General features: G+C 39.7%; 1 protein-coding gene across 2 annotated transcripts in view; it reads left to right on the top strand.

Annotated features, from left to right (window-relative positions):
• GLIS3 (GLIS family zinc finger 3) overlaps window positions 1-20520 on the top strand; it is a 619418-nt gene that overhangs the window by 523423 nt on the left and 75475 nt on the right. For both annotated transcript variants that reach the window (XM_068271394.1, XM_068271395.1), the window contains exon 8: window positions 14172-14346. In XM_068271394.1, coding sequence (XP_068127495.1) covers window positions 14172-14346 — 175 coding nt within the window. The remainder of the gene's footprint in view (window positions 1-14171; window positions 14347-20520) is intronic.

A 20520-nucleotide genomic window follows, 5' to 3' on the forward strand; every position in this document is an offset into this window, starting at 1 on the left:
TAATGAAGTAAAAGTTTTATGCTGTAAAGATCACAACTGCATAACGTATGTTGGGTTACAAATGAAGTGGGAATGCAGAATAAGGATTAGAGAGAAGGAATTACTGGCTGAAAACTAACAATAAATCGCAATATTGATTAGTCAAAAAGAAATCTCTTCTCTTTAACTAATCACTATCGCCATTTATTGTCAATGTGCAGCCAGTAATTCCTTCTCTCTAATCCTTATTCTGCATGCCCACTTCATTTGTAACCCAGCATACGTTATGCAGTTGTGATCTTTACAGCATAAAACTTTTACTTCATTAAAGTATTTTTAAACTACTTTTATTAATAGATAGCAACGCATCTTGCAATAAATAGTAATAAAAAAAAAAAAACAACATTGACTGGATTCGAACCAGCACCAGTGACAAAATACATATCCCAAGTCTCTGTCTTTACCACTGTGCTACAACGCTACTCAGTAATCATAGTGGTATTTGCTGCTTGCATTTCTCCCTCCAGCATGAAAATGGCCATTCAAAACGCTAAATAGCGTTTTACATTAAGTGAATGACGGCGCCATAATGGTCTAGCGCAGCTGTGCGCCATTTTTTCCTGCTCCCCGCAACGCAAGGAAACTGCAACCAATTCACGTCATTGGAGTAGTTTCCATTGATGCATATTTACCTACGCGGTCCGGTGCGATGCGGGGGAAATTATGGATAGCATGCTGCAGTTTTCCGCAGCACACATCCAATTTCCATAGCCGCTGACGGGAAGCCGCATGATGCCGCATCCGGTTCAGCGCTGCGTAATATGTTGGCGCTTTATAAATACAATAAATAAGTACCTGCGGAGGGATGCAAGGAGATGCGGCGATTGCCTTGCATCCAAATCCCTAGTGGAAACGGGCCCATAACCATTTCTCAAGTGTGATTTGGAAATCAGCAAAGACTGCAGAGTACCTCGGATGAAAACGTGCACAAGGCCATATGACTGAAAAAGATTACAGGAGCACACTTAGGCTGAGGTTCATGAAGTAGCATGTCTGCCTAGGACTGAGTGTCCTACAAGGATCTGCAAAGTCCAACAAAACCGAAGCAGAAACCTTTACTGTTAATTTAATTCTCTTTATTTTCTGTTGCTACAATATATATTATAAGGGAACAGGAGTTTTGATGTGTCAACTGTACCATCCCGTCCCCTAAAAATCGTTACTTTGCATGTTCAACCCTAAATATCCCCATACTTAACCCCATGAGTCTTCATCATCAGGGTTGAATGACCCCACCGTTTTACCAGACAGTCCACAGAGCCAAAACACTTCTGAGCTACTGTGGCTTCAATCTGTGCTGTTATGACTCCTCACCCCCACAAGAACTCCTGTGCCAGTCCCACGTTACAATGATGACTTCCATGATGTCTCATCACATTATCCTCACACGTGAATGCCATGTATGTATATATATATATATATATATATATATATATGTATGTATATATATATATATATATGTATGTATGTATATATATGTATATACATGTGTGTATATATATATATATATATATATATATATATATATATATGTGTGTATATATATATATACATACAGTGGCTTGCAAAATTATTCGCCCCCCCTTGAAGTTTTCCACATTTTGTCACATTACTGTCACAAACATGAATCAATTTTATTGGAATTCCACGTGAAAGACCAATACAAAGTGGTGTACACGTGAGAAGGGGAACGAAAATCATACATGATTCCAAACATTTTTTACAAATCAATAATTGCAAAGTGGGGTGTGCATAATTATTCAGCCCCCTTTATTCTGAGTGCAGTTAGTTGCCCATAGGCATTACCTGATGAGTGCTAATGACTAAATAGAGTGCACCTGTGTGTAATCTAATGTCAGTACAAATACAGCTGCTCTGTGACAGCCTCAGAGGTTGTCTAAGATAATCTTGGGAGCAACAACACCATGAAGTCCAAAGAACACACCAGACAGGTCAGGGATAAAGTTATTAAGAAATTTAAAGCAGGCTTAGGCTAAAAAAGATTTCCAAAGCCTTTGAACATCCCACGGAGCACTGTTCAAGTGATCATTCAGAAATGGAAGGAGTATGACACAACTGTAAACCACCCAAGACAAGGCCGTCCACCTAAACTCACAGGCCGAACAAGAAGAGCGCTGATCGGAAATGCCGTCAAGAGGCCCATGGTGACTCTGGATGAGCTGCAGAGATCTACAGCTCAGGTGGGGGAATCTGTTCATAGAACAACTGTTAGTCGTGCACTGCACAAAGTTGGCCTTTATGGAAGAGTGGCAAGAAGAAAGCAGTTGTGAACAGAAAAGCATAGGAAATCTCGTTTGCAGTTTGCCACAAGCCATATGGGGGACACAGAAAACATGTGGAAGAAGGTGCTCTGGTCAGATGAGACCAAAATGGAACTGTTTGGCCAAAATGAAAAACGCTATGTGTGGCGGTAAACTAACACTGCACATCACTCAAACACACCATCCCCACTGTCAAATATGGTGGTGGCAGAATCATGCTCTGGGGGTGCTTCTCTTCAGCAGGGACAGGGAAGCTAGTCAGAGTTGATGGGAAGATGTATGGAGCCAAATACAGGGCAATCTTGGAAGAAAACCTCTTGGAGTCTGCAAAAGACTTGAGACTGGGGCGGAGGTTCACCTTCCAGCAGGACAATGACCCTAAACATAAAGGCAGGGCATCAATAGAATGGTTTAAAACAAAACGTATCCATGTGTTAGAATGGCCCAGTTAAAGTCCAGATCTAAATCCAATCGAGAATCTGTGGCAAGATCTGAAAATTGCTGTTCACAAACGCTGTCCATCTAATCTGACTGAGCTGGAGCTGTTTTGCAAAGAAGAATGGGCAAGGATTTCAGTCTCTAGATGTGCAAAGCTGGTAGAGACATACCCTAAAAGACTGGCAATAACTGGCTGTAATTGCAGCAAAAGGTGGTTCTACAAAGTATTGACTCAGGGGGCTGAATAATTACACACACCCCACTTTGCAGTTAATGATTTGTAAAAAATGTTTGGTATCATGTATGGTTTTCATTCCACTTCTCACGTGTACACCACTTTGTATTGGTCTTTCACGTGGAATTCCATGTTTGTGGCAGTGTGACAAAATGTGGAAAACTTTAAGGGGGCCGTATATTTTTGCAAGCCACTGTATATACTGTATATATATATATATATATATATATATTTATATATATATTATATATATAGGTATATATATATATGCAGTGCTGCCCATAATTATTCATACCCCTGGGGAATTTTTACTTAAAGTTACATTTATTTATTCATTTTTTGATGGGAAATGACATAGGTGTCTCCCAAAAGATAGTAAGACGATGTACAAGAGGCATTATTGTAGGGAAAAAAAACAAACATTTTTCAGCTTTTATCTACATTTGAGCAAAAAGTGTCCAGTTCAAAATTATTCATACCCTTCACAAACTGTCACAGTCTGTGGGAAAATCCAGAATTCTATACTATTCCAAATAGTCCAAGCGGTTCTAAATCATCCTAATTACCCTGATTAATTGGACACAGCTGTTTTAATTAACTCAACAGGGGAAAATTCAGCAGCTCTCTGCAGTTGCTTTGTGGACAGTCATGGCTAAGACAAAGGAGCTCCGTGAGGACCTGTGGCTGTGCATTGCGGCTGCTCATAAGTCAGGAAAGGGCTACAAGGCCATTTCTAAATGTTTTCAAGTTCCAGTGGCTACATTGCAAAGTATTAATAAAAAATACAAGATGTTGCACTGTGGAAAATCTCAGAGGACATGGTCGGAAGACAAAAATGACACCTCTGCTGGCCAGAAGGATAGTGAGAGAGGTGAAAAAGAATCCAAGGATCACCACCAAGGCCATCCTGATGAATCTGGGCTCTGCTGGTGGCAATGTCTCAAGGCAGAGAATCCAATGGACACTGCACACTGCTGGGTTCCACGGATGCAGACCAAGGATGATGCCACTTCTCCAGATAAGGCACACAAAAGCTTGCTTGGCCTTTGCAAATGCTCATCTGGCCAAAGAAGAAGACTTCTGTTCATCTGTGTTATGATCAGATGAAACAAATTGTTTGGTCACCATGATTTTTCCTTCATTTGGTGTAAAAAAGGAGAAGCCTTCAACCCAAAGAACACCATCCCCACTGTCAAACATGGTGGTGGGAACCTAATGCTTTGGGGGTGTTTTTCAGCCAATGGACAAACACCATCCCCACTGTCAAACATGGTGGTGGGAACCTAATGCTTTGGGGGTGTTTTTCAGCCAATGGACCAGGGAATCTAATCAAAGTAATCTAATCAAATACATGAAGATTCTTAACAACAACATCAGGAAGTCTGCAGAGAAACTTGGCCTTGGGCACCAGTGGACATTCCAGCATGACAATGACCCAAAACACGCAGCAAAAGTTGTGAATACATGGTTAGCATACAACAACATTAATGTTTTGGAGTGGCCCAGCCAGAGTCCTGACTTGATTCCAATTGAGAATCTGTGGAGGGAGCTAAAGATCAGGGTGATGGCAAGAAGACTCTCCAACCTGAAAGATTTGGAGCTCATTGCTTAATATGAATGGGCAAAAATACCTGTAGAGACATGTAAAAAGCTGGTCTGCAATTATAGGAAGCATTTGATTGCTGTAATAGCCAATAAAGCCTTTTCTATTGAGTATTGAGAAGGGTATGAATCATTTTGGAAAGGACTCTTTTTGCTCAAATGAATAAAATAAAATCTGAGAGATGTAAATAAAATCTGAAAATTTTTGGTACGAGCTATACAGTGTACAGTGTTCCTTGTTTTATGATTACAGTACACCAGCAAATAAAATAATGTGGAAGGTAACAGAGAATAACATTAATTAAACATATTAAAATTGATCATTTCAGAAGAAGTCAACATAAATTCAGCATTTTGGACTAAAGCCCATAGGCTCCTACACTCACTATTAAATTATGTTACATTTGTAGCCAACAGTAACGTATTATTTAATTTAAATTTTAACAAATACATTGAAGGCTGTGGGAGGGGGCAGTAAACATATAACCAACGGTGCTATAAACAACATAAAATAAGGCCCTGATCAATAATGCACTATTACTGTTTGTATCTACCATTTCTAAATCCAGTATAAGAAAGATCTCAAGTTATGTCCTCCATTGGTAGACTTACTTCATCATACAAATGTCTTCACATGGTTAAAAAAAAAACACTTATAGGGTTGGGCTGGTTAGTGTTGAGATATTTTCTTTTTCAGAGTTTGAGTACTTCGAGAACTTTCTGCAATTTTTTTTTTCTTTTGAGAAGCAGAACTTTTTTTTTTAGAAGCATTAGAGTATTGTACCATGTTAGCCATCAGTAAAAGCAACACGTTTTGATCAGCATGGTACCATTTATTGGCTAACTTAGAGATAAATAACATTTATTTATCTCTAAGTTAGCCAAAAATGTCTTGTTTTAACTTTTTTTAAGTATGGAGCTTGAATTAGGAACTTTTGGGTGTAAAAAAAGTAACATCAGGAACGTGCTGCTGTTTTTATATCCATACCTTGGATATAAATCCACATCCTGCTGTGGCCTGACTGTTTTTTTTTTCTTTTCATCTATTGCTTCTGTACAGCTGACATTGCAGAAATGAGTGAGCAGCAGATCTTTCCTACTCTGGGGTTTACAGATGTTATTAGCACAAGAATATATAGATAATTATATGAGTACAGAGTCAGTTTATGACATTGCAAAAATGACTGAGCAGCAGCCGTCTCCTACTCAGTCTTTACAGATGTTTTCAGCACTAGAATAGATAGATAATTATGAGTTTACAGAGCCAGTTCAACCAATCATTGTATATTATTATTATTATTATTATTATTATTATTGTTGTTCTGCACTGCATATAATGTTGCTGCTTTATAAATACAATAAATAATAATAATAATAACTTTGTAGAAGCAGTGTAAAGTTTGAGACAGAGATTGTTCAAACTGAGGCCATTACAGACTGTAGCTTGCTTACTTCATGTACAATGCATATACTTTACATACAAGGTCAACACGCCTGACCACCCCAAACAGTTAATTTGTTTTTTACACATAACATGTAATCTATATAAAGTGGCTCATGAAATCATAAGTCTTGAGGCTGAAGTAGCTAAACGTTCTTTGGGGTTTTTCTTTTGGTGTGGATAGGTTATTCATTACACGTTTCATCTAAACTGACCCAAGCTCAAGAATTTTAAAGATGAAGTAATGCTTTGACCTTAAGTTTTACCAACATCACAAGTTTGTGACAGTTTGCTCCCCTCTGTTTATCAGCCATATCTAATCAATTTCTTCAGCTGTCAGTCTTTGGCAATATGTTTACTTTTTCTTTAAACCTAACTTTAAACCATGCAAGCATCTATGACCTTTTAATAATTTGGAGGTGTCCAGACAATGAACCTTCCTTCCTATAAGCTGGTGACAGAGCACGCAGTTTTGCAGCAAGTAGGGAAACTGGAAGCTTGCAGGGAGATTGCTGCCCTACTGATCAGGGTAATGACCCCAGTAAAACATGCAGTATGGAATATTTCCATAACATTTCTGAAGATTTAGGATAAATATCTGTGCTCATATTGAGTTCTCTAATGTTACTTATTATAGTATATGTCAAAGCTTACCTTGATGTTTTCCTTGAAATAGAGCTCAAGAGGTACTTTAAAGACATATACTATACTGTAGTAAAAGATCATCAAATATCAAAATGCCCTTTTTTTACTTTAATCATTCTTGTTTCAGCATCAGAAATAATTCTTATATCTATATAGTACTGTATATTGAGAAGAGAAGTTAACCCTCTGCACTCCACCATGTTATAGATTACACTATTTACTGCACAGCAGGGGGTTGACTAGTCGGGATGGAGCTGCAAACTAAGATGTGGTCACTGGACCTGCATGTTTTGCAATCTAAAGAAGCTGAATGGTGTGTTTACAAGTTTTTAGTTTGCACAGTTGCACAGTTTGGCACTGTTCCCAGTGAAACGGGACTCTCTAAACCAGGGATACATTGTCGCCGTTGGTGTGCTAATTGCAACTAAAATCCATTTTTTATGCATATTTCCTGTTTAAGCCCACATTTTAGCTCTTCAGCTTATACGTAATATACTGTATTTAGTTCCTGTTTTTGAGCAGAAGTGAGTAGACAGTACATGTTGTATAGTCCCTGTTTTTATGCAGTAAATAGTTTCATCCATAACATGGTGGAGTGCAGAGGGTTAACTTAACTTTACAATGATAAATTGCATGGTCTATATAACTGCTGAATGGTGTGAGTGCAAGCTTTTTATCTTTAGCTTGTATTACTGTATATTCTATGTAACACCACCCTCCCAGCGATATTTGGCTGAAGCTATGATTTAATGCGGCCTTCTTCCCCTGAGTACTCTGGGAGATCATTTGGGGTTCCTGCTCACTTCATAGTGATTCCACAGTGATTCACCTTGCCAGCAGTAAAGATGACGGCATCACTGATACATTTAAGAATGTAGTTAAGGGTGATGTAAGATTTTATGACAGACAAACATTGACTAAATAATTTACAAATTAATATTGTGAAAAAATAAAGGAACGTTATTCGATAAGTCATAAATACTTATGTTCCTGTTTAAGCTCTACTGAACTTTCTGAGGGATTTTAAAATGAAACTTAACTTACAAAAGAAAAGTACCCTAAGCACACAGTGCACAGCTGCTACTACTATTAAGTGTCAGCTTAATAGTAGTAGCTCTCCTATGATGCAAATCCCAAGCCCCCAAAGTTTTGAGACCTACAAAGCCACTTCATACATCACGACACCTCAGCCCAATGATCAGCCACGCAGGCAGCATAGAACCTTGAAGTGTGTCCATTGAATAAAGAACCTCAGCAGTGAGGGTGAGTGTCTGTCAGAGCTGACAAATGATGGCACTTCTTAACACTGAGATGGAGAACTTTTCAGAATTGTATTTCTTCGAAAGATGTTTCAGATTAGCTATATACCGTATATTAGCTTAGTTATATATTTACAGGTAAATACATCTTGTATATCTATATCTTGTAAAAGAAAAATAGACTGCTGATACCACAAAGCTCTGGTCAAGAGGTGGTAGCAAAGAGCTACTGAGATGTATGTAATCATCTCAACTATCAGCCTGTGTTGTATTATGTTTGGGGACTTTTCAATGTGGTAGCACTTACAGTGAGAATGGTAAAAATGTTTGATCTGTGGAAGGAATACTTCACTATTGTATCTACTGTTTCTCAGAAATTGGAAACATCTGCCCAAAGTAATTTTTCACATTCCTAATTTAAAAGTAGGAGACAATGAAGAAGCAATTAAAGCATCCAATTAACCTGTGGTTGAGGAGCTTAAAACTTTCTAAGTACCACTCTTGTAATCTACTAAATTCTTATCCCTTATACTCCACAAAACGGCTACAGATTCCTTTTTAATGATTGCAGTGGGAATAGTATGTACACTTAGGAAATGGTCTAATTTGCAGAGGTTTATGTGGTAGGTAGTTGTTATGCACAAAGAATGTGGTATATTCTAAGCATTTTTATTTTCATAGCAATGTTGAGTTATAGAAGCAAGAAGCATGTTAAAAGGTCAATAAATCCAAACAACAAGTTACTTGATATAAAAGTGCTATTGATGCCTTTCACAATTAAAAGTTATTATTCTCATACTAAAGTTAAGATAAATGACACGTCATATAAAGTACATTTATTGCAGAATAAAACCGTATAAACTGACGGAGTCCATTTACACACTTTTGCTTAAGAGTTAGAGCATCCTGAGAACCTAAACCCTGGAGAGCTATCATACCCTTTCCATAGAAAGCCACCTGTCAGACCAATATCTACTGGGTGGCTGATTACAGCAAGTGATCCATAAATATACTTGGGAGGTGGGTGGAGGTGGGATCACATCATAAAGTCAATATTTTAAAATTGGTATCAAGGGAGTCCTCAGGTTACTATGACAGTCCATTAAAGAGACTCCTAGCACCTCTCATAGGCATGCCTTTAAGACTCTGACCAGTACTGCAAAGTACTTAAAGATGCATACCTTTCTGGTCCTTTTTCATTTGATGCCTGAATTGCCATTCTTCACCAAATAGTTTCCGTTCGATTTCAATTTAAAAATCGCGGCTGCCATCTTGGCTATGTTATAACTTCTGGGTCACCCCTGTCTTCTCAGTTAGAGAAGTGCATCACTGAATGAAGCAGGAAGAGGAAGTGACACGCATGGCCATTGCAAGAGGCTCCTCCAGAGGGGTCATAGCATGACTTTGTTGGAAGTCGTCTGTCTTAAAGGCATGCCAATGAGAAGTGCTCGGAGTCCCTTTAAATATTTTCCCCATTCTGTAAATGCACACAACAGCTGAGCTTAGGTTGGCCCATTCTCTCCCAGCACCCAACTGCTTTTTTCGGATCGTTGCTGATTGATATTTTGTGCGTTTTCAATAGATGGTGCCCTGTATGTTTTCCTCTTCTCATAAGGATTTAGATATTTCTGGTTATGGGCTGTAAGATGCAAATTTAGTTTCTCACTGTAAAATTCATTATGGGCTTATATTCAGTAGGGGCTTGGTCAGACTTCATCTGCAATGCATTATACAGGATTTTGTGAGTGCCCTTAAATTAGAAAATTAGGCACACTGGTTTATTGCCACAGGAAATGTGACTAGTGAGGTGTTTCTCTGGTTAATCATACATTTATTAAGGCATTAGGGACCTTATTCTGTTTGAACTGCCTACTTGCACTAAATAAAAAACTTGCATTACACAGCATTTTTAAATTATTATTATTATTACATCAATATTATTTAAGACATTAAAAAAATAAGATTGATCTACAAATACAGAAAACAGTCTGTTAATCTTTGTTCTGTACAATGTTAAATAGCAACAGGAAAAGATAAAGCAACACAAATGTGTAGTGTTGTAAATTACATAGCTAGCATTCTTCTTATTTAATATTTCACATATTCCCTGGTGTATTGGTCATTAACAATAGTATATAAGTGTTAAATGGCCAATATCATTATCATAAATTAGTATTGTGCTTCCATAATTAGTGCAATTTAACCAGACATATATAGCAGAGATGTAATAAGTATTCTGGCTTATATTAATGTCAGTTAAACCTATAAATACAAACTTTTGGTTAGGAATTCCTGGAAACCGAGTGGCTTTGCTGTTTAGGAATGCACTACCTATTACACACAAACACGCTGGGCATTCCATGTGTTCTTCCAAAGATCACTTATTTCTTACTTCCAATGGAGTCTCATCACTTCATTGCCAATAAATTGTACAGAGTCACAACCATGGGTGAATAAGTTCTAAACCCAGGTGTTAAAGTGTGCAAATCTGGAGATAAAATAAAGCAAACCAGTGTTATGTTGTTTTTGCAATTTCAATTTTTAGTACTCCATGGAAAAATAAGTTGCTGTTAATTCATTTAGATAACTTCTGATTAATGCTCTTATGGGTTCTACTAATATCATATAAAGTGAAGTTTTAATTTATTCATTTAACAGTGTTTTTTTTATGTTGTGTTTTAAACCAAAATCAATGCAGAAATATATAGAGTTCATTCTATTATGTAATGTGGACTATTCAAAATGTTAGGGGTTTGTAGTGTGTGTTTCAACAGTGTTATGTACAACTGGAGAGGAGGAGGTGCCCCAAAATCAATAAAAACAGTATTAAGCAATATTAAATAGTAAGAAATACCTTACCTTTAAACAAGGACAAAGCCTATGTGAGGTAATAGCATTTACCATATATTCCGGCGTATAAAATGACTGGGCGTATAAGAGACCCCCCCTCCAACTTTTCCAGTTAAAATATAGACTTTGAGATATACTCACCGCATAAGACTACCCCTCTTCCATCGCACACCAAATAAAAAGTAAAAAACCGTCTTCACATGATACACCCCTGTAAACACCTTCTGCACTTCAAAATGATACATACTGGCATTACTGGGTGCTGCATCATCCAGGGGGGGGGGGGCTGTGCTCTTCCTTTTCAAAACTGGCAAAGATGTCATCCCTACACATTAGCTATTACACATATTACAACTTAAACTACATACCAGGTGCTGCAGCCATTGGAGAAGGAAAAATCAGTTTCCAGTCAAAGCTTCCGGCACAACCGTTAGCATTATGCGAGCAGCCGCTCGCGTGAGTAGCAGAGCAGCTTCCTGGTTCTGGTTCACATGACTGGTGCGCTCCAGTGCAATTATGTGAGGTTCTCCTCTGGCAATCTCCGGTGTGAGTGCATATGTCACCAGCGTGTGCGTCATCGGTCAGGTGATCCCCGAACCAGGAAGCTGCTCTGCTACTCAAGCGTGCGGCTGTTTGCATGATGCTAATGGTTGTGCAGGAAGCTTTGGCTAAGGGCTTTTTCATTCTGAACATTCCCCCGATGCTGCAACATTTGGTATGTCATTTCTGGTAATTCCGGATTCAAGTACTAACACTGTCACCCGGCGTATAAGACGACCTCCAACTTTTAAAGACTTTAAGGGCTTAAAAAGTCATCTTATATGCAGGAATATACGGTATTTGAACTCAGACACTAATGGCATGTCTTAAAAAGCAGGGTAGGCAAGCATACACATTACCTTACACAGGCTCTGTGTTTGACTACTGCTAAGTACACACGATGCATTTTTTTCGGTCAATTTTCCATTCAAAGATTTTTGATTCAATTTTCCAGTCGCTTTCCTACTCGATTCTCTTATCTTTTGTTATCTATTTCCATTCACTTCTATGAGAAATCAACTAGAAAAACAATCAAACATAATATCATACATGATGGAAATTATCTATCAAACCATCTATTTAACACAAAATTGTATGGTGTGTACCTAGCATAACACCCTACTAAAAAAAGACTTTCATCTCTTTAGACCCTACTGAACTCTGCTAGCCGTCTTATCCATCTCCCACTCCCACTAATGCTGCCCCTCTCTAACAATCTCTTCACTGGTTGCCAATTACCCAAATGATTCAGTATAAACTCCTAACCCTAACATACAAAGCTCTACATAAGTTGTCTCCTCCATATATTTCCTCCTTAAAGGATATCTGAATTAAAAGAGCACCCAAATTAGAATATGCATACATCCAAAACAACATCCACTCATGGACTGTGTCCTCCATTTCCCCCCACAAGGATCAGTTTATCTACAATTAAGCCCATACTAGGCCCCCACCACAAGTGGTCGGGACCTTTGAACTGGACATTATATTACTTGCACATGCACAGTTGACTCCTGGCTGCCACTCTGGCTGCTCTTCCTGTGGCTTCCTGATCAGGATACACACGCTCAGGGCACTATCAGTAGTTAAAGACGGGGCACAGCCAGAGCGGCATCCTGGAGCCAACTGCGCATGTTCAAACGCTAGAATTAATTGTTTTAAGGTCCTGACCACTTGTGGTCGGGTAGTAGTATGGGATAAATTGTGGAAAAACAGGACGCAGTCCAGGAGGGGATGCCATTGTGAACGCTTTGTTTTTAACTTGGATATCCTTTCCCGATACCATCCCTCCCAGAATCTTTGCTACTCTCATGAGACCTTCTTTTCATTCAGCCTGGTCACCACTTCTTCTCATGCCCACATCTAGGACTTATTATGAGCATCATCCTCCTTTGGAACTCTCTCTCACAGCTTGCCTATCATGCTCCAAGCTTGGAAGCCTTAAAACATACTCTTAAAACACACTTTTTCAGACAAGCTTATGATTTGACATAGCTAGCATTAGAGGCTTACTGACTCATCTGCTGATGCCTTTGTCTCCTCCACTTCTGTCTCCACCCCACAACTCTCTAGACCGTAAGCTTGAAAGGGCAGGGACCTCCCCATGGTGTTTCTTGTTTAAGCTGTACTTTATCATATGAACATCTACATTGGTAATGTCTCAAACCACACATCAACTATGGATGAATTTGTACGTGTGTTGCTGGAAGTCCAGATTGTACAGTGTTTTGAGCGTCTCGTATATCTATGATCCCCACTATTTGTTTTGTACTATGTACAGTGCTACAGAAGATGTTGGTGCTATATAGATAAAACATATAATAAAAATAATAATAGCTGCGTCAAGTGATTTGACTAAATATAGTATTTTTAGCTGTAACAACCTTGTTCTGTGCAAATAAAGATAACACTGGGCCACTTGCTTGGAGATGGTCTTTGAGGCAGTGGGAATGGCACAGACATGCAGAAGGCAGTAAACCATAGTAAACAGATTTCACTTTGCCTCAGGTGGTAGTTGTTAAAAGAGTAAAAGACAATTGTTGATCACCTATTCTTGATTGCCATGGTTTGCACTTTCTTTTGTGCTTATCAATGAATGTATATTGGTGAGAAAGATTTAATGTTTATATATAAATATCTAATTTTGTGTTCTTAAAAAAACTGCCACTCACAGACAGTATCAGTAGTCAGCAACTAATTAACCTATGAGAGGTATATATATTATTATACCATCACTAGAATCTAAAAGAAGAACTAGATGTAATTCATCTTCATTCCACGGGACCCTATAACTTTATTGATAGATTTTAACTTTGAAAGTTACGACCACCACAAGAAAAATGTACCCCACGTATCCTATTGTTGTCTGTGGAGAAGTGTCTTCTGCTGCCTTCATTACTGATTGATTTAACCAGTCAGTAGTAGACCTTCTCAAAAGAGGAGGTTTTATCATGTGGCTTTTTAAATTGTAGCAGTTGCAACTGACTTTTACTCATTGATATTTTGTTAACACATTCCTCTACTGTGGTAACGCCACCTGCAAACTCAGCCATAGTCAGCATTTCAGTTCTACTAGCTGCGCAGTAGGAAACCCCATAAGAGGCAAATAAAGTTTCAGGTGAGACAATATTATAATGGCTGAATTTTTTTAAAATGTATAAGTATTACAAATATATTTATAGGGCTCTGATTTACCTTCATGAATTGCCTAGAGTTCTTTTTAGATTACATAGTCAAAATTGGAATCACAATTTCATTGGTTTAAGAATTATCTGCCTTCATGTTTACAGCATGGATATTTGTAAAAAAAAAAAAAATGTAATGTGTGTTCTGTTTTATAGCTACCCTCTTCTCCAGTTCTCATTCCAGTAGAAGTGGAACTGCTGTTGGAAATGTGCCTCAACCTCAGCCTCTTGCTTCCAGTCATCCTTCACCCAGGAGCAACTTGCAATCCAGTCCTCATAACCCATCATCCCAACTACCTCCTCTAACGCCTATGGAAACAGGCTCCGACAGGTAGGGTACCTACATCCATAGTCACATTTATATGGATAGCATTTTGAGAAATGAGTAGTGTCCTCACATTGCAGCACAAGGATTCATGGATCAGATATTGGCCAGAACAATGTTTACATGTTCTTCTGAAAACCAAATGAGTATATTCATTGTCCTATACCATGAGTGTAAATGGAGAAGAGAAGGGGACCAAGAGTAAAAGAACACCCAAACAGGGAAGAGGGAATTCAAGATTGGGCATGGCTTTGATGCCTGGTCATAGAGTTTAGACTAGCAGAACATAATCAACCATGTCAAAGGATGTATAAATGTTGGGAATTACTTATACTGAAAATTGTACTTAAAAACAACTATCAAAGAAACTTTTCTTCTGTAAACCCCACATACCTATGGAGCTGTTAGGCCAGCAACAATAGAAAGCTTTTCAGAAGTCTCTCATCACAGTCTCTGTGAAAAAATGCCTTGTTTACCAGCTGTTTGTAACAATTTGTGTCAATGTCGGGATAGAGGCTAGAGCTATACCATGTAGCTAGGTTCCACCTCTCTGTCACTATTCATAGATTCATGATTTACTGTTTGTTTCTGCCCTGCCAGCTTTTTCACAGATCATGAGAGATCAGCTGAGGGATTTTTAGATACAAAGAAGGATCTGAAAACAAGGACTTGTACTTTTTTCTTACTTGTGTGCCCCCCCCCCCCTCTCCCCTTCCCCATTGAGAATGAGCTATTCCTAGCTGTAAACTGTTTACTTTAGAATGCAAGGCAGAGAGAGAGAGAGAGAGAGAGAGAGAGAGAGGGGGAGAGGGGGAGAGAGGAATACACAGAGCTGCAGATGATGATTATTTACACACAGCTGTATTTCTGCTTTCTATCATTCTGAACAGATTCCAGTCACAGTATTACAGCCAGTGAAGATTGTTTCTGTATGCTGGATATTCTAAACACAGTCCTCCTTAGTAATGCCCACAGTCAAAACTGGTCTTTGTAAATGTCATATTTTCTTCACATAAAACATGAAAATATTACAAAAAAGCTTTTTTATTGGTATGTGGTAATACTTAATGGAAATATGTAGTATTTAGAATTTTATTCAACTTTGATAGTTGTCCTTTAAAGAGAACCTGAACTTAAAAATAAAATGTCAAAATAACCATATACAGGTCATACTTACCTCCTGTGTAGTCTACTACTCAATCTCTTTCTCTCCTGCATTTCCTTTGTCCACTGTGATCAATGGATTTCTCCATCCTCCATTTTAAAAATGGCCATTATCCTCTAACAGCTTCCTGGTCAGCACACTGTTAAACTGTAATATCACCCACGTGAGCCATATGGAAACATGGACATTAACTTGCACATTCAGTTGTAAAAGGTGCTGATACATAACTGACAGCAACTGGTGTATATCAGTTCTGACAAAATATTGTCAGAACTGGAAGGGATCACTCTAAGAAGAAAATGGTGAGCCTCTGAGAGGAACTGATGGTGAGGTTAGTATGTAATATTCATTTGCAGCTACGTCATGTGTTTATTTTCAATAATTTTCCTCACTTAGGCTGCTTACACACTAAGACGCACAGCAATGTAGCACAAGTGAGCTGTTCACACAGCCCACGTTGCGTTACATGTAACGCTGCACGTTCTGCCGAAAGAGCAGCATACTACGGCGTTACAACGGCTTAAGCCGCGTTAGACTGTTTGCACATGCGCAGTCATGTTGGGGAGGAGCGGAGAGCGGCCAGGCACATGGCTAATTAATATTCACTGCACGTTGTGACGTGCAGTGTTTACTTCCTGGTGTGGCCGCTCTGTGCGGCGATTGGCCGGCAGGACCACGTGATGCCGCATGCGTCCAAGACTACGCATCACGGCATCACGGACGCCAGAGTGAGCTGCACAACGTGGCTCACTCTGACGTCCACATAGAATAGCACCAGACCTTGCGTTAGGTGCACGTTATGCGACCTTAACGTAGCACCTAACACAACGTCTTGGTGTGCAAGTAGCCTCAAGGTTCCCTTTAAGTGTTGCTAGCAGTTAGAGCTATAAATAAGTGTTACTAAGGTTATTTAGGTTACAGGTACTAATGCTAAGGCAACTATTGTTTGTCTTTGGGTGGAGTTCTCCTTTAAACATTTATTCTGTATGAAATAATAAACAAAAATGTAACTTTGCAAACAATACTTTATGATAATGGTGGCTAACAGATTTATCAGTCTTATATTGGAGATCACTTTTTGAATCTCAGTCAGGAGTCTGTTACTTTTATGCTGTTATAGTTCATATAGCACTGACACATTTTCTTCAGCACATTAACCTCCTTGCCGGTTTTCCCGACCTGAGCTCGGGGTAGAAAAAATAAGCTATTAGCGGTGATCCCGAGCTCAGGTCGGGGTAGGCATTACAGAGCTTTACTTGTAGTTGTGGAGTTCCGCGCGCGATCTCGCTGCGCAGCGGGACTCCAGCCTCTCTCCCCGGCAGTGTGGGGTCTTTCCCTGGCCGCCGGGATCCCCCATGTCCCCGCTATTCTTCCGGGGACCCGGCAGCCAGTTGGAGCTGCGGAGCCGTGGTGGTGGCAGCAGAGCGGTGGTGGCAGCGTGACGTCATCGGGGGCGGGGCTAATATTGAAAACGAACTTCTCTATATTAGAGAAATATAGAGAAGTTCGTTTATATGTATATTAGCGCCATCTTGTGGGCAAAGAGAAAACTGCAGCACAGGAGCCCAGGAAGGTAAATTTTTTTTTTATTTTGCTGCAGATCTCCCTGCCAGAATGATTTTTTTCAGGTTTTAGGGTCTGAAAGAGTGGAAAAAAATTGCACGCTTTTAGACCCTAAAATCTGGAAAGAATCATAACGGCAAGGAGGTTAAGTAGTAAATTAAACAAATTATGTTAACCTCCTTGGCGGTATGAAAAATACCGCCAGGAGGGAGCGCAGCAGTTTTTAAAAAAAAAAATTTTTTTTAATCATGTAGCGAGCCGAGGGCTCGCTACATGATAGCCGCTGCTGAGCGGCATCCCCCCGCCCGCTTCGATCGCCTTCGGCGATCTCCGATCAGGAAATCCCGTTCATAGAACGGGATTTCCTGGAGGGCTTCCCCCGTCGCCATGGCGACGGGGCGGGATGACGTCACCGACGTCACTGACGTCGGGACGTCATTGGGAGTCCCGGGCCACCCCTCGGCGCTGCCTGGCACTGATTGGCCAGGCAGCGCTGGGGTCTGGGGGGGGGGGGGGGCCGCGCGCCGCAGCAAATAGCGGCGATCGGGCGGGGGCCGGCGGCGATCAGAGTGCTGGCGCAGCTAGCAAAGTGCTAGCTGCGTCCAGCAAAAAAAAAATTATGAAAATCGGCCCAGCAGGGCCTGAGCGGCACCCTCCGGCGGCTTACCCCGTGTCCAGCACGGGGTTACCGCTAAGGAGGTTAATAATAGCTCCCCAAAAAAGCTCAAAATGTAACAATTCTACTTCAGCCATGGTTTAATTCCTCCCCCCTTATGTGTTGCCACCCCACCCCACCCCACAAAAGAAGACAGTCCTGATTACATTATTAGCCACTTCACCACTGAGGGGTTTTACCCCTTGAGCACCAGAGCAATTTTCACCTTTCAGCGCTCCTTCCATTCATTCGTCTATAACTTTATCATTACTTATCACAATTAAATGAACTATATCTTGTTTTTTCCATCACCAATTAGGCTTTCTTTAGGTGGGACATTATGCCAAGAATTATTTTATTCTAAATATGTTTTAATGGGAAAATAGGAAAAATGTGGGAAAAAAATCATTATTTTTCAGTTTTCGGCCATTATAGTTTTTAGATAATGCATGCTACTGTAATTAAAACCCATAAAATGTATTTGCCCATTTGTCCCAGTTATAAAACCATTTAAATTATGTCCCTATCACAATGTTTGGCGCCAATATTTTATTTGGAAATAAAGGTGCATTTTTTTCAGTTTTGCCTCCATCCCTAATTACAAGCCCATAGTTTATAAAGTAACAGTCTTGTACCCTCCTGACATAAATATTTAAAAAGTTCAGTCCCTAAGGTAACTATTTATGTATTTTTTTTAATTGTACATTTTTTAATTTTTTTTTAATTACCAAAAAAAATAAAAAACGGGGAGTGTGGGAGGTAATGTGTATAAATAATGTATTTTGTATGTATTGTATGTGAAAAATGCTTTAGGGTGTAGTTTTACTAACAGTAACTTTTTGTTTAATGCGAGAAGTACTAGGAGGCTGGTAAAGTTTTTTTTTTCACAATGATCGCGCTGCTTATCGGAGAAGCAGTGGATCATTGCGGGGCTTAGATCAATGAACGGGAATGGATTTTCCCGTTCATTGATCTCCGGGCGAGTGGCCGGCGGCGTGTTTACGAGCGGGAGTGCGCGCTAGAGCGTGCGGGAGCGTGGGCAGTGGCGGGAGCGTGGAAAGTACGGATTTCTCCGTCCCTGGGGGTGAAAGGATGGAAAAATGGACGGAGAAATTCGTACGGGCGAGGGTAAAGTGGTTAGAGCCAGGTAACTAACATTCTGTTTGTTTTGTTTTGTTTGCCTAACAAAATTAGTGAGGATCTCCATATTTCTCTCACGTGTGTGGAAATTTCCAATGGATGCACGTAATTTACATGAGGAAACCAGAGGTTCATCGCCAAAAGACATTCTTACCAAAGAAGAGGGAAGATGCTGGATGCTGTAGAGGCTTTCTCTGTCCCCCAAACTGCTGCCGCTGCTCACCTGGGCCCTCTGGAAGATTCTGACTCTTCAGGCACAAGTGAGCATGGGTGAGCCTGTGAAGTAGCATGGAGCCACTCATGCACCAGTGGTGCAGCCCACTGTGGAGATGCACCCATACTCACACAGGCATAGTAGGGTCGCACTTGTGTCTGAAGAGGAGTGCGGCTCCAACAACTTGTTACCAATAAGCCTTTGTCAGAAATCATTGGGAGGTCTGCGCTCGGCAATGGGGGACTGGAGGACGGCACGGGAAGCCTTTATAGGATCCAGAGGCTTTCCTCTTCTTTGTCTTTTTGTCTTTTTTTTAACCCAAGATTCACCTCGGCTGTCGGCTATACCATGGGTGCATCATCCAGGCAGAACTTGTGAATGACAATTCCTCCTGAATCGTTTTCCCTCTTCCTTGTGTGTTTTATACCTGCACATGAATAAATATACTGCCTTACTTTCAAAGGCAAATATAAGGGGGAAAAATGATTTGAAAAATAAAAAAAAATGTCTTTTGTTTATGTATTTTTCATGGTAAGCAGGAGCGAAGATGTGGCAGGGGTGCGGCTGGAGTTGTGGACAGGGCTTGTCTTTTGTGCAAATATTTTAACACCGTTCCACCATTATGAGGTATGCTTTAAAAGTGATAATTTCCTTTATGAGCAAAAGCAGCAATGAGAGTTGGCTGCTAAATCATACACAGCTGAAAGGCAAATTGTTTCCAGTGAATCATGCACCTAATTTTGCAGTGTGTTAGCGTAGTTTCTGCTAGTGTTAGGTGTTAACGTGCCAAAGGGAGGAGGTTTACAAGGAACTGTCCTGAACAGTTTATTTTGTGACTCAGAAAACAACGGCCACTTTCTGACCAAGTACATTGGTGTAGCATTCAGAAAAGATGACAACTGAACTCCATCCATATTGGCGTCCTTTTTTCACATATCATTTGTCAAAAACTGTAGCAAGTTTTTTGCAATTATTTGAATCTTGTTCTTTTTGTTGCATATTGACTTTTTAATCAGTCTCTATTTTATTGTTATTGGGTTTTCTGCATACCTTTGCTGACCAGGTCAGGTCTTTCTTTTTAAGCATAATTCATTAAAAGAGAGCTTTAAAAGAGAACTACAATGAGCATTGCATATATATTTTTGTAATTCTATTCAAGATTGGAAATGTAAAGCAAATTGGCAAAAAAAAAACAAAAACAAATTTTTTGTAGTCGATTTTTCATAGATCCAGATTTTCTGAAATCAATACTTTGAGGCAGGGAGCATGCGTGACCAAGTGTTTGGCTGCCTTCTGCAATGCGATTGCTTTTTCCCACACACCATTTTACGCATTTGTTTGGGATTTTTAGATTTGAGAACCCACGTATCATGTGGGAAAAAAGCAGAAAGATGTGCGATTTAAAAACATGAAAGTGGAATGCAAATGATATGGTTTTCCCTA

The sequence above is a fragment of the Hyperolius riggenbachi genome, chromosome 1 (assembly GCF_040937935.1).
Source record: "Hyperolius riggenbachi isolate aHypRig1 chromosome 1, aHypRig1.pri, whole genome shotgun sequence".
NCBI classification, from domain to species: Eukaryota; Metazoa; Chordata; class Amphibia; order Anura; family Hyperoliidae; genus Hyperolius; species Hyperolius riggenbachi.